General features: G+C 33.6%; 1 protein-coding gene across 1 annotated transcript in view; it reads left to right on the forward strand.

Annotated features, from left to right (window-relative positions):
* Positions 1 to 13,453, forward strand: part of LOC110032527 (transcription initiation factor IIF subunit beta) — a 33,730-nt gene that overhangs the window by 3,324 nt on the left and 16,953 nt on the right. Inside the window, exon 2 of the mRNA XM_020736189.1 lies at positions 7,819 to 7,927. Within this exon, the coding sequence (XP_020591848.1) occupies positions 7,819 to 7,927 (109 nt within the window). The remainder of the gene's footprint in view (positions 1 to 7,818; positions 7,928 to 13,453) is intronic.

The following is a 13,453-nucleotide window of genomic DNA, read 5'->3' on the forward strand; positions in this document are numbered from 1 at the left end:
TTTACCTTCTTCATTGGTTACTCCAAAACCGTAGCCACCATGAGTATTTCTAAAGTCTTCTACCACTTTACCGACATGTCCATTTAAATCTCCTCCAATAAAAATTCTTTCTTCAAGAGGTATCATTTGTATTAAGTCTTCTAAGTCATTCCAAAATTTATCTTTAGACTCTAAATCTAAACCTACTTGAGGACCATAAACACTTATAATATTAAAAATCTTAGTATCAATGATAATCTTAAGGGCTATAATTCTATCACCAACTCTATTAATTTTTACAACATCATCTTTTAAACTCTTATCTATAATTACACCTACACCATTTCTAATGCGACTTTTACCAAAATACCAAAGTTTAAAACCTAAATTATCAATCTCCATAGCGTTTTCTCCCATCCACTTAGTTTCTTGAATACATAAAATATTAATTTTTCTCCCACCCACTTAGTTTCTTGAATACATAAAATATTAATTTTCCTATGAATCATAGTATCAACTAATTCCATTAATTTACCATTGAGAATACCTATATTCCAAGATCCTATCATAATATTAGTTTTATCAGTTTCATGGACTAACTTCTTTACCTGCATTTGCTCGTAATGTAGGAACAATTGTTTATTTAACACTACACCCGGACGCCGGTGCAGCGGCCCTTACACACTTTTCACTATATTCATGCTATACAGCGCGTCGCTTCCAAGGGACGCCCTAGCACTTACACAATGCTAAGATGATTTCATTAAATGCAGATTGCTCGTCTACCTTGAAGCCTTAACTCTCATGCAAAGAGCAGTCTCATAACTTTTAATTTCATCCTAATCAAAGACCACAACACTTTTCTTACCCTTATTAACTGATTATTAATCATTGCATAAACACTAAAGGCCTTCCTGTAATAGATTTAAGTTGAATTTATCTTTACTAATGGTATAATAAAAAAAATGACAACTTTTAAATCCTTGATTTAGTAACTCCAATTTCATTGCAAATTTTTCTTCATTTTGTCATATATCCTAGATCTAATAAATTCTCGCGCTCACAAGATATAGTAAAACTGGATTTACATAATTTACTAAATTGGTTACCAGACAACCCGTAAAGGCTTACAAGTCAAAATTAACATGTACACTTAGTGTCTATTGGGCATTTGTAAGTTTCGATTGGATAACATTTCATTCATTCTCCAACCTATTCAATACTAATTATACTTATTTGTGAATTGTAGAATTTTTGAATGAGTTTTATTTCTCAATTCATACATTACACATTGCTACATATGTATAATAAAGAAAAGAAACCAAATATGAATCCTTCCAAACAATAGTCAAATATATTGTACAAACAAAGCTTAAACTTTGATTCATCATGATCGACTCTTTGTAGTGTTGTAGTAAGAATATCAATAGTCTGAAGTGGTGTAGGAACATAGCTGAGCCAAACAATAACCTTTTCTAAGATGAAGTATAGGTCAATCTCGATGTCTGTTGTTCTGTCATGATGTGCATGATTTTTGGCTATATTAATAATTGCTTGATTATCACTGAACATCTTAATTGCGTCTTTCATGTCAACTTTAAGTTTTTTAATGGCCTTTGCATCCACATTTCCTTACATTTTGTTAGCGCAAGAGCACGATATTCAGCTCATGCATTACTTTTGGAGACAACAACTTATTTTTTACTTCATGCCGCGAAATTGCTCCAAACATATGAACAATATCCAACGATTGTTTTCTTATCAGTTAGTTACCTTTTCTTCCCAACTAGCATCTATGCATATCTCAATCTCGCCATTTTTCAGATATTTTTAAGAGCAGACCATATCCAAAGGTCATCTTCCAAATGATTCTCATTATAAGTTGACTAAATATGAAATATTAGGTTTTTTGTGAGATATGTAAAGTAGTTTGCCCACAAGTGTTTGATATCTTCCTTTGTCAACTGGATTGCTTTCTTCTTTTGTTCAACATTTTGTTGGAATTCATAGGTGTGTTAGTAAGTTACACCCATGCATGTCAGTGTCACTTAACATATCTAAGGTGTACTTCTTTTGAGTTATGATAATTCTCTCCTTAGACCGAGCCACCTCCATTCCCAGAAAATATTGAAGATTCTCAAGGTCCTTGATACAAATTATGTTACAAGCATACTTTATAGTACAACAATTTCTTAGAATCATCATATGTCAAGATAATATCATCTACATATACCATGAGAATAGTAATTTTACCTCTAATATTGGATTTAACAAATTGTATGATCAACATGATACTGATGATATTCGTTTATAATCATAGTCTTAGCAAACCTACCAAACGAAGTACAAAAAGATTGCTTCAAGCCATATAATCACTTCTTCAACTTGCAAACCAACTTGTTATTCAACCTATTTTTCAAACCTAGAGGTGTGATTATGTAGACTTCCTCATCAAGGTCCCCATTCAAGAGTATTTTTTTATATCCAGTTGATATAAGGCCAATCTTGTTTTACTGATAATAGTGTTTAGCTTGGCAACAAGCGCAAAGATTTTCTGATAGTCAATCCCATATGACTGTGTGAAGCATTTTGCCAGTAATCTCGCTCTAAACCTCTCTACAATTCCATTCCTTTGTATTTAATCAATAATATCTATTTGCAGGCTACAAGCTTCTCTCCATGAGGTAATTCTATAAGTGTCCACGTGTTATTATTTGTTATAGCTCGAATTTCGTCCTCAATTGATTGTTTCCATGATGGAACTTTTAGATCCTCTTGAATAGAGTTGATAACATGCACACTATCAAGATTTGTCACAAAAGTTTTGTAAGATGATAGGTAACAAATTTCCATAAGCTGCATATGTTTTGATTGGATGATCGGTGAACCTTTGTACATGAGATAAATAATATATATAATTATGATTATCAGGTATAGGAGGACTTTGTTTAGGCTCTCTACATGCTCAATGGTCTTTTTCCTTCTTGTATTGCCACGAAGTTCTTGATCACTGGTGCAAGTTAATGTGGAGTAGAGACACTTGGGACATTTTTAGCGATAGAGTTTTGTTCTTGAAGTGGAGCTGGTTGAGTGTTAGGATTTGATTTAGTTGTTTGAGTGATAGGGTTTGATTCAATTTGAGTGTCTTTGAGAAGATCCCAAATTTGATATTCTTGATTATTCCTCCTTATATTCAAAACTGGGAATGTAATATTGATTCTCAAATAATGTGGCATTCATGATGTTGTGCATTTTCTTAGTCCTTTTTGGTTGGAGGAGTAACCGATGAAGATACAAATAAGAGATTTGGGATTGAGTTTGGTGTGGTGTTGTTGATGGATGTGAACAAAGGTGGAACAACCAAAGAGATTCAATGGTAAGTTAGAAGAAAAGAGTGAATTTGTGGTTAAGATTCCATGTGAATATTAAGAGTGATTTGAAATTTTAGGACACGACTAGGCATTCTATTGATGAGATATGTGATTGTGAGTATAACTTCTCCGAACAAATGTTTAGGCACATGATTAAGGATCATAATGGCATGAGCCACCTTAAGTAAAATTCTGGTCTTCCTCTGAGCGATCCCATTTTCTTAGGAGTGTCCACTCAAGAACTTATATGGATGATACCATGCTTGGAAAGATAAGAATGAAGAGTGGAATTATAATATTCCTTAGCATTATCAATTTTAAGAACTTGAATTTTGCTTTGGATTTGAGTAACTATCATTGAGTGAAGGATTGAAATATGATGGCAGTTTTAGATTTTTCTTTCATAAGGAATGTCCAAGTCATTCTAATATGATCATCTATGAATTCAGAATGATCATGTCTAGTTTACTTGAGATGGTCTCCAAATATCACTATTAATTATAGCAAGAGGATGTGAAGTCTTGTATTGTACTTTTGAATATACATGTATGGTATGTTTTGCAAGTTAACACATTTCACATTGATAGAAATGAAATTTTTTATTGATAAAGAAATGTAAATTTTTTTTTTCAATTTAATCAAATTTTGGATGACCAAGGCGACAATGGCTTAACACGCTTGACTTTCAACTAAGGGTGCGTTTGGGGAGGTGGTTCGGTGGCGGTGCAATGTCACACCACATTTTTTTTATTTGACAAAATTAAGTTTTACCTGCGTTCTAAAAAAAGTGCAGCTGAAGGCCGCGTTGTCCCACCAGATTCAGCTACTCGCGGTGGCTGCTAGAAAGTTGCGGCCTTATTTTTTTAAAAATTTTCTATAATAACCGCCACAATTTTTTAAGCAACAATTTCTTTAGCTGCTTTATAGCTATTTCTTTAAACAAATGTAGCTGTCTCAAACAAACTTTAAAACAACATTGTAATTAAAAACTAGATTAATAGAACTATACTTAGAAATACAACTTGATGGATGAACTTATTTACCAATGTGATTATTTTTTGAGTATATAAATACCACAATGCGTCTCAACACTGCCAATCGCCTTGTCTGATTCCACTACCTGAATTCACAAAAAAATAGAATTAAATTTTGCTGCTCATTTTAAGTTATGTTTACGTTTGCTGATTGTGGGTAGATTGTAGTCTAATTTTGAAACAGAAAAAACATATTAGAGTGAAGATCCTTTGTCAATTCAACTGATCCAGTTCCTACTACTGAAGAGAATCAACGAACAACTGTTTGAACTGCAGAGTGATGCTTGTAATTTTTGAAGACATTTGTATCTCCTTTCATATGATCTGAAGCTCCCGAGTTAACTGTCCAAAATTTTAGTTTATTGCTTTGAACAACAAGAGAATGGGGTAAAGTATCTTGGTGTGCCAACAAACTGATCGGTTGCTCCGTAAAGGTTTGTGGTACTTGTCCAAAGCTATAACCGTGACCTAATATTTTCTGCACTGTCTCAATTTGCTCCCTGGTAAATGGACTAATTTTTGCATTGTTATTGGTTGTGACATTAGCATTTGCACGATTTTGCCTATCATATCTTCCAGTAGATATTTTTCAATTTGTTGGTTTACTAATTTCCAACATTTTTCCATCACATGACCACGTTTTTTATAATGGCCTCACCATGGTCGTCCCTTTTTGGACTTGTTGCTTTAAGAAGAATTTTGAGTATACAAAACATATCTTTCAACTGATTGTGTGGTATGATTGTATGTCACATCAACTTCTTTTTGAACTCGTCCTTTTGAAGGCTTCCCAAGTGGCAGGGTTTGGTTTAATTCCCAATTTCCCATGATTCTCCTCTGAACTTCATCTAAATCTTTTTTTACTCCAAGGAGGAATTTTATGGCTCTTTTTTGTTCAATAATTCTATACAAGACAAATTCACCAGGGCATTTCCAGGAATGAATCTCGTACATATCCAGTTACAACCAACAACGAGTCTTGAAATATTAAATAACAAGCAATTCTTCTTGTCGTAGATCATCTGGTTTCAATCTCAAATAGCTCTGAGGAGTTTTTCATTGCTAGAGTATTTTTTCACATGCAACCTCCAATATCTCTTTTTTTGTTCTATAAAGTACAAAGTTTTCTCCATCCTCTGTGGTCATGAAATTTATTAACCATGACATAACCATGTTGTCATTAGTTTTCCAGGTCTGATAATTTGAATCAGTCATTTATGGAGTTGAAATTTCGTCGGTGTGATGTTCTTTCCCTCTGATACAAATATACATGAAGAGGATTATGGCCATTGAAGTAAATTATGTTCATGCAGTTTATGGTTTGTGAATATGCAGGAGGTGTTTTCAAGTATGGTAGGGATTGAAGACAGGTTTGGATCAATAGGTAACTTCCGAGGAAGAGGGTTGTGATGCCATGCAGTGTTTGACCATGATAAAATTGTGAAACTCGAATTGAGAAAATCAATTGTTGGACGAGTGAAGAGGAACTAGAGGGAGATGCACAACTCTCGGTTTCCAAGTGTTTGGCTCTTGGTGAGAGGTGGGGCTGTTTGCAAGCCAACGACTCATCGGGTCGAGGCTAGGGCAAGCTAAATTGTTTGCTAGCCGCAACAATGACAATGTCATGAGAGGATGAGAAGACTAGCTAATTTTTTGAAATTGAACAATTCAAACAGATCTGTGATGCAAGAACAGAAGGATTCATATGACACCAGTGTTGAGGAAGGATAATGCCCAAAAGATCTTCATCTTGGATGATAATAATTGACTCGTGCTTATGAGAGGAGGTGCTTCTGCAATCTCGTCGAACGGAAGGATCAAACGGCGTGGTGTTCCAACAGAGTGGATGGTTGATCGAGGTGTTCGGGTAGAACGCACGAGCATGGACGAGCACTATGACACGCCAAAGAGGAAACAGTAAGCGTGCGTACGCAAGGATGTCATCGAACAATAGCTTCGGAGGTTTCTATGAATCTGCCCTCGTTGACGGTAAGGACTATGGCTGCAGCCCAATGAAATCGATGTTAGGGTTCTAATATCATGTAGAATTCTTGAAGGAATTTTATTTCTCTCAAACCATGCATTGCTCCTTGCTATATATATAATGTTGAAAGGAAATCAAATAAGAATCCCCTAAAATAAGAAAAAACAAGAAAATGAAATTCCTAATAAAGGAAACACAATCAGTGAATTTATTTTTTTTTTCGCCTAAAAGAAATAAATTCCTTCCTAATGCGGATTGACACTTCCCAATACACAATGTGTATAAACCTTATCCAACTATTTATTCCCATGTTATATTTGGAATTTTATTGACATTCAGTTGTTCTAACAGCAAGGATAACACCATTTTTTATTTCTTCTGACCTCCATTACTTTTGTCCGCGACAGATTTTTTGTCGTCATTATTTTGTTTTTTTGGTACATGAATGAAGTCTGACTCTTAGTTTATGTCTGTAATTATTTTCCTCATCTCAGCTGCATTTAATATGATATTCTCTAATATTTTACTTCCATATTAGATTTCATTTACTATGATCTCAATAGAATTCTCTGGGAAAACCTAGAAAATCATCATAGAAGTTTTGTACAGGTTTTACTTATTGCTGCTATAAAAATGTCTGCTAAGGAAGTTTAAATCACAAGAAATATTTTAACAATAAATTTCCCATGCAATTGCATCAAAATTTTAAGTATTAGCCTTCACGACTATTGGCTGATTTCTTCACAGGACAATAATTGAGAATTTATGGTATCAAAAGGTTTATGCCAAGTTCATTGCCGGGCAACATGTCTCCTGCTCATATTTGTTTTTGTTTTTTCCCCTTAATTTTTTTACTTAAAATAGAAATATGGAACTTTTATGATAGGTGGTTTGAAAATAAGCGAAACACTTCATATGGTGTTTTCAAAATTTTTAAAAACACATTAATTTGTTTCCATAACGAAAGATAAAATAAAATAAAATAAAAGAAAAATAGAAACAACTTACCAAACATGTTTTCTAATATAAGTATTTCTGTTCTGAAACAAAAGGAAAAAAAAAAAGGAAAATACAACATAACCAAACATGCCCTTACTTCTCAGTCTCATATGATCAAACATAAGAACTGGAAGGTCTACAGTTTAATATATCCAAACACTTTACTTATTTTTATGTTGATATCCCTTAATCTCTATCATCATATGATTAATTATGGAGAGCTACCACTGGCTAAGTAGTGTCATTGAAAAGTTCTTGATAACTGTAAACAGCATGCAAATCCTTATGATTTGCTAGAAAATATGGAATCTGCTGGTTTATTTATATTCGTAACCCTTGTTAACCTAGCTGACAGGATCTTAGAAGAATAATTATATATGTAGCTTCCTTTACTTATTTTTTCCCATGTCTAACACCTTTTCTGCTACAATTTATGATTATGAGATGGCAGTTCAAGATGGAGTTGGCTCAGAAAGATGGTGTCAATACACCCAAGAGCTATTCCTTAAACATGTTCAAAGATTTTGTTCCCATGTGTGTTTTCTCAGAATCAAGTCAAGGTATGAATGCCATATGTTGAGCAAGAATTTTGAATAAATATGTATATCAGTTAACTTTTTTTTATCATTTTATTAAGAATTGCAATCATATCAACAACAACATATATTGGTAGGATATCTTTGCTATGTCATTTTGTGATTTTGTTCCTTCCATAGTTTTTGGATATGTTGTTACTTAGACTATTAAAGAATATCTATATAACTTTTATACCTACTTTCATGAACTTTCGTTATCTTATTTGTCTAGATCCAACAACTGTACCATTGTTTCCGCTCCTTGTATACATATATATGTATTATTTTCGGATTCTCTTATATTACAAATGCTGCACTAATTACACATATTGGGATATTCAAGCTTTGGGATTGGAATTATCCATTTTAGAACAGCCACCGTGATTCAATCAAATGAATTAGAAGATTTCCAAGGCATTTAAACAGGGTTGGATGGGCTAATGGATCAGCCTGATTTATCTATTGAACTGGTTTAGGTCATAACTCCAGTTATCATTGGGACATCTGAACTTGACTAAATGTGGAACCCTCATCTGCGGGTCACTTTTACTTCCCATTCACTTGCCTTAACAAATATTAACTTGAATATTAACCATGAAGCGTTGTGGCTAGCATTAGTGATGGTTCTTTAAATCGCTTCAAGTCACCTTAGCATGGCCAACATGCAAATGTTGGCTTAAGCTTTGCAATTGAATTTTTGCTTCCATAAATAGGAAATAAAAATTCTTTTTTTTCTATTAAGAAGGCTTTTTGTTATACCAATGTTTTGTGACAGTCAGCTTAAAGGCTAAAACTTGTAAGTGGGCTTTCTTATTTTAAAAGTTCGTATACTTTCCCCTAAGGTATGCCCTTTCCACAACGCTTTATTATTGTGGAGATCACATTTAACTCAACATTATCAAGATCATTATTCTTATTCCAAATACATGCAGTCAACTTTATGCGTGAAATTTTACTCATTCATGTCGAGACTGGAGCTGTTTACATTTTATTGACAAATAATTTGAACAACTTCAATTCATAGATCTTAGGTTGTTAGGCCTTCCCTACTTTTTTTTAATACCTTTATTCTATTTTCTATACAGATCCCAACCACCTAAATTTATTGTCAACTAATTTTATCTCCAAAAGATGTCACTCTAATTGTTCATCAGATATAATTATTCTTTAAATTATCTCTTGTAGTTTTACTATAACTCCGTTTTAACATTTTCATTTTCACCATACTCAACTTAGCTATGAAAATTTTTTTATTACTCAATCTTAGATCCATATAGTATAGCCTATCTAATTATGATTTTATAAATTTTACTATAAACTCTTTATGACATCCTCTTCTTGCATAGCACCTGTAAGAAGTTTTAATCACCCAACCTTAATTTTTTAAGTCATATTCTCATATATTTTCCCATTGTTTATAAAATCGATCCACTGCACTCAGATATATCACAACTTGGTATCAGGTTATCTTCTGTTAGCATTGACTTATAATTACTAAAAGTACACCTACTAAAGTTGTAAAGCTTTGTATCATATACTTGGGCCTTATTTTACTAATTCTAAACACTTTTTCTAAAACATTTTTCCATTCTAATTTTTATTTATTTTTATCACAAATTCAAAATTTTCATCTACGTAATGCATACACCAAGATGCCTCACTTTGAATATCATTTTAAGCATCTCTATAATCGATATAAAAAAGCATAAATTCAATATTGATTATTGATGTAATTCTAGTATAATTAGATTTTTTTTTTATTCTACAATTACTTATAATACAAGTCTATAAATCTTCAATAACTTCAACATATCTTTGAGTCATTTTTTTTAATGCATATTAAATGATTTCTTGTATCCGTTGAAGACCAATGAAATCCTTGTGAATATCTTTTCTCTATTCTGGACATTTCATCAATCATCTTATGAAAAAATTGTTTTATAGTAAATCTTTTTGGCATGAATTAGATTGATTCTTCAAATTGCTGTCATTTTTAAAGTCCATGCTTGATTTCACTCCTATTACTTCATTTTATATCTCTTAAAGTTGATTCTTCTATCAATAACACAACCTTGAGCATTTCTTTTGAGTTTATAAAATGGTACAAAAATGCTTTTTCCTCTAATAATTCACTTTACTCTTACTTCAAAAAGTAATTGGGAAGATTTGTTAATTTTATCTTTGCTATATTACCCATAACTCTCCAAATCTAAATAAGAATATCATATGAACCTAAGGGGTTGTTTGGTTTGTTGAAAATAAAATGCAATATAAAATATTTGCAGAGTAATCTGATTACAATGTATTTGAAGTACTTTATAGTTGATTCATTCACTCTAAAAAATACATATATTATTTTTTATTTTTTGTTTGGTTTGAAGTAGATTGAAAATAATATATTTCAAAGTTTTTTTTATTTTGTCGACATCGACCGACGGTAGCAAACTGTAGGGGCGGCGACAATCGGCTGACTGTAGCGTCGGGTAGTAGGCAGCGGTTTCGGACTGCCGGCAGTAGCTGTTGATGTCTGGCAGAAGACTGGATGGTGGAAGGCAGACAACTGACATATGGCCGAACGACAGAGGAAGCATAGTTATGGTTGATGATGGAGGCCATGCAAAGGACTATGGCGGCGACTGATAGTTGAAAGCTTGTGGCGGACAGCGGCGGGCGGCAACGTCAGGCAGTTAGAGGTGGAATGTCAATGATGACAAACAACCATCCTCTATAAGTTACCTACAACCCAGGCTTTTAGAGGGCATTTACATACATACTCGGTATTCATTAAAAATATAGGAAAATTTACACAAGTACCACACTATTTTTTATGTATTTACATATCTAAAATCTATATACTCTCCTGCCCCATTCAGCCACTCGTCCATGCCAGGAAGTTATTCTCTATCTCGCATCTTGATTCCCTGGAGCTCTGATACTCCAACATGAATATAGATGAAGCGCAACGCCCACAATTGGTGGATGCGAAGTAGGAGATCCTGTACCTTTGATGTTCGAACCAGAATAAGAAGGGGGACAACTCGAAGATTTAGTAAGGTGGAACAACTATAAAAGCATTACATTATTCACACCTCTCCTTACAAATTTGATTGTCTTAAGTGAGACAATCTATTTTGTACACGAAATGAATTCACAAAACATCAAAGCCGTGATCATGAGACATTTCATATTTGTTAGACTATTTTTTCTTTAATATTTTTTCCCCTTTTTATTAGAGACTTTTGACCATATTCTTGATTTTTTTTATTAATAAATCTGGGTTTGAGTTTCTTTTTCCCAGAACAACTCACACGGATAATCAAACTAATCTAAAGGGCCTTATACACTAAAAATTGACATGTCATCATATGATTACAAGATAACCAACCTGGGGCAGAGTCAAAGTGCGTCTTGCAGTTATGCATTGATATACAATTTGAATCATTTGACCACGTATCAGATTGGTTAGATTATGCATGTGAGTTTTTCTAGGAAAATAAAATTCAAACCCAGATTTATTAATAAAAAATAAGAATACGATCCAAAGTGTGAAAAGAAAGAGGATAAATGGAATTAAAAACAAAGCGGTCTAGGTAGGGCTGTCAAAACGGCTCGTTGTTCGCGAACAGCTCGTTTTCGACTCGTTTGCTAAGGTAATGAGCCGAATACGAACAAGATTTGTTCGTTCGTGTTTGTAACGAGCCGAATACGAACAAGATTTGTTCGTTCGTGTTTAGCTCTTTTTGGCTCGAAATACTACTCATCAATTATATTTATATTTATATATATATATATATATATATATTGATGAGTACTATTTAAAAAAAAATTAATTGACTATAAGACTACAAAGATTTATAATAAAAAAGTATTAATTAAGAAAATAGAATCAAAATTATTAAATTAGATTCAACTGATGTTTTAATATAAACAATAATTTTTAAATCTTGCCCCAACCCTTAATATTTTATGGCTATTTGATTAGAGTTGTCAAAATGATTTTTTGTTCGTGAACAACTCGTGTTTGGATCACTAAGCAAACGAGCCGAACACGAAAACACTTTTTGAGTTCGAAATATAAACGAGGCGAACACGAGTTGAGCCTCGGCTCGCTCGTGCTTGGCTCGTTTACACCCCTAGGTGCGAACACGAGTTGAGCCTGGGCTCGCTCGTGCTTGGCTCGTTTACACCCCTAGGTCCAAATTTGCCATAATGATTGCGGCTTTGATGCTTTTTGAATTCATTTCATGCACGTAATGAATTGTCGCACTTAAAATAAACTTTCATGCACGTAATGAATTGTCGCACTTAAAATAATTAAATTTTTGAGGAGGCCAGTGATTAATGTAATGCTTTTATAACTGTTTCACCTTACTAAATCTTTTGTTGTCCCCTTCTCGTTTTTGTTCCAAAATTAAAAAAAAAAAAACATAGAATCTCTCCCTTCTCATCCAGCAGTTGTGGGCACTGCACTTCATCTCTATTCATGTTGGAGTTTGGGAGTTCCAGGGAATTGAGATGCGAGAGAGAGGATAACTTCCCAAGATGAACTAGTAGCTAAATGTGGTTGGAGAGAAAATTTAGGTGTAGATATAAAAATACATAAAGAATAGTGTGACACTTGTGAATTTTGCTAATATTTTTAATGAATATCGAGTACAATTATCTCTACACCTAAATTTAATTTTTTACTTTAAAAACCATTTAGTCACTGATAGATGGCTGGACGACGGATGGTGGTTGATGATGGAGGCCGGATGACGGACTGTGGCGGCACCAGATGGCTGAAGACTCGCGGTGGACAACAATGGTGGCGGCTGTGGGTGGCTCCATCGGGCGGTTAGCGATGGAATGCCAAGGAAGGCAAACAACCATCCTTTAAAAGTGGCCTACAACCCGGGCTTTGAGAGAACCCTTTCCTACATACTCGATATTCATTAAAAATATTAGAGAAATTTACATACGTACCACACTATTCTTTATGTATTTACATATCTAACGCCTATGCTCCCTCATACCCCATTTGATCACTCATCCATGTTGGGAAGTTATCCTCTCTCTCGCATGCCAATTCCCTGGAGCTCCCACAGTCAAACATGAACATAGATGAAGTGCAATGCATATAGTTGGTGGATGCGAAGGGGGAGATTCTATGGTTTTGATGTTGGAACAAGAACGAGAAGGGGAAAAAAAAATTAATAAGGTGAAACAATTACAAAAGCTTTATATAATTCATCGCCCTCCTTACAAATTTGATTATGTTAAGTGCGACAATTCATTCCGTACACGGAATGAATTTAAAGAGCTTCAAAGCCGCGATCATTGAGGCAAATTTCTTATTCCCTGGATCGCTTTATTTTTAATTTTATTTTTCCTCTTTTTTTGAGACTTTTGATTGTATTCTTGTTTTTTATTAATAAATCTAGGGTTAAATTTCATTTTCCCAAAAAAACTTAAGAACAATATAAAAAATATCAAATAAAAAGGAAAAGCAGACTTAGAGATAAAGCGGTT

The sequence above is a fragment of the Phalaenopsis equestris genome, unplaced genomic scaffold, assembly GCF_001263595.1.
Source record: "Phalaenopsis equestris unplaced genomic scaffold, ASM126359v1 Scaffold000963, whole genome shotgun sequence".
NCBI classification, from domain to species: domain Eukaryota; kingdom Viridiplantae; phylum Streptophyta; class Magnoliopsida; order Asparagales; family Orchidaceae; genus Phalaenopsis; species Phalaenopsis equestris.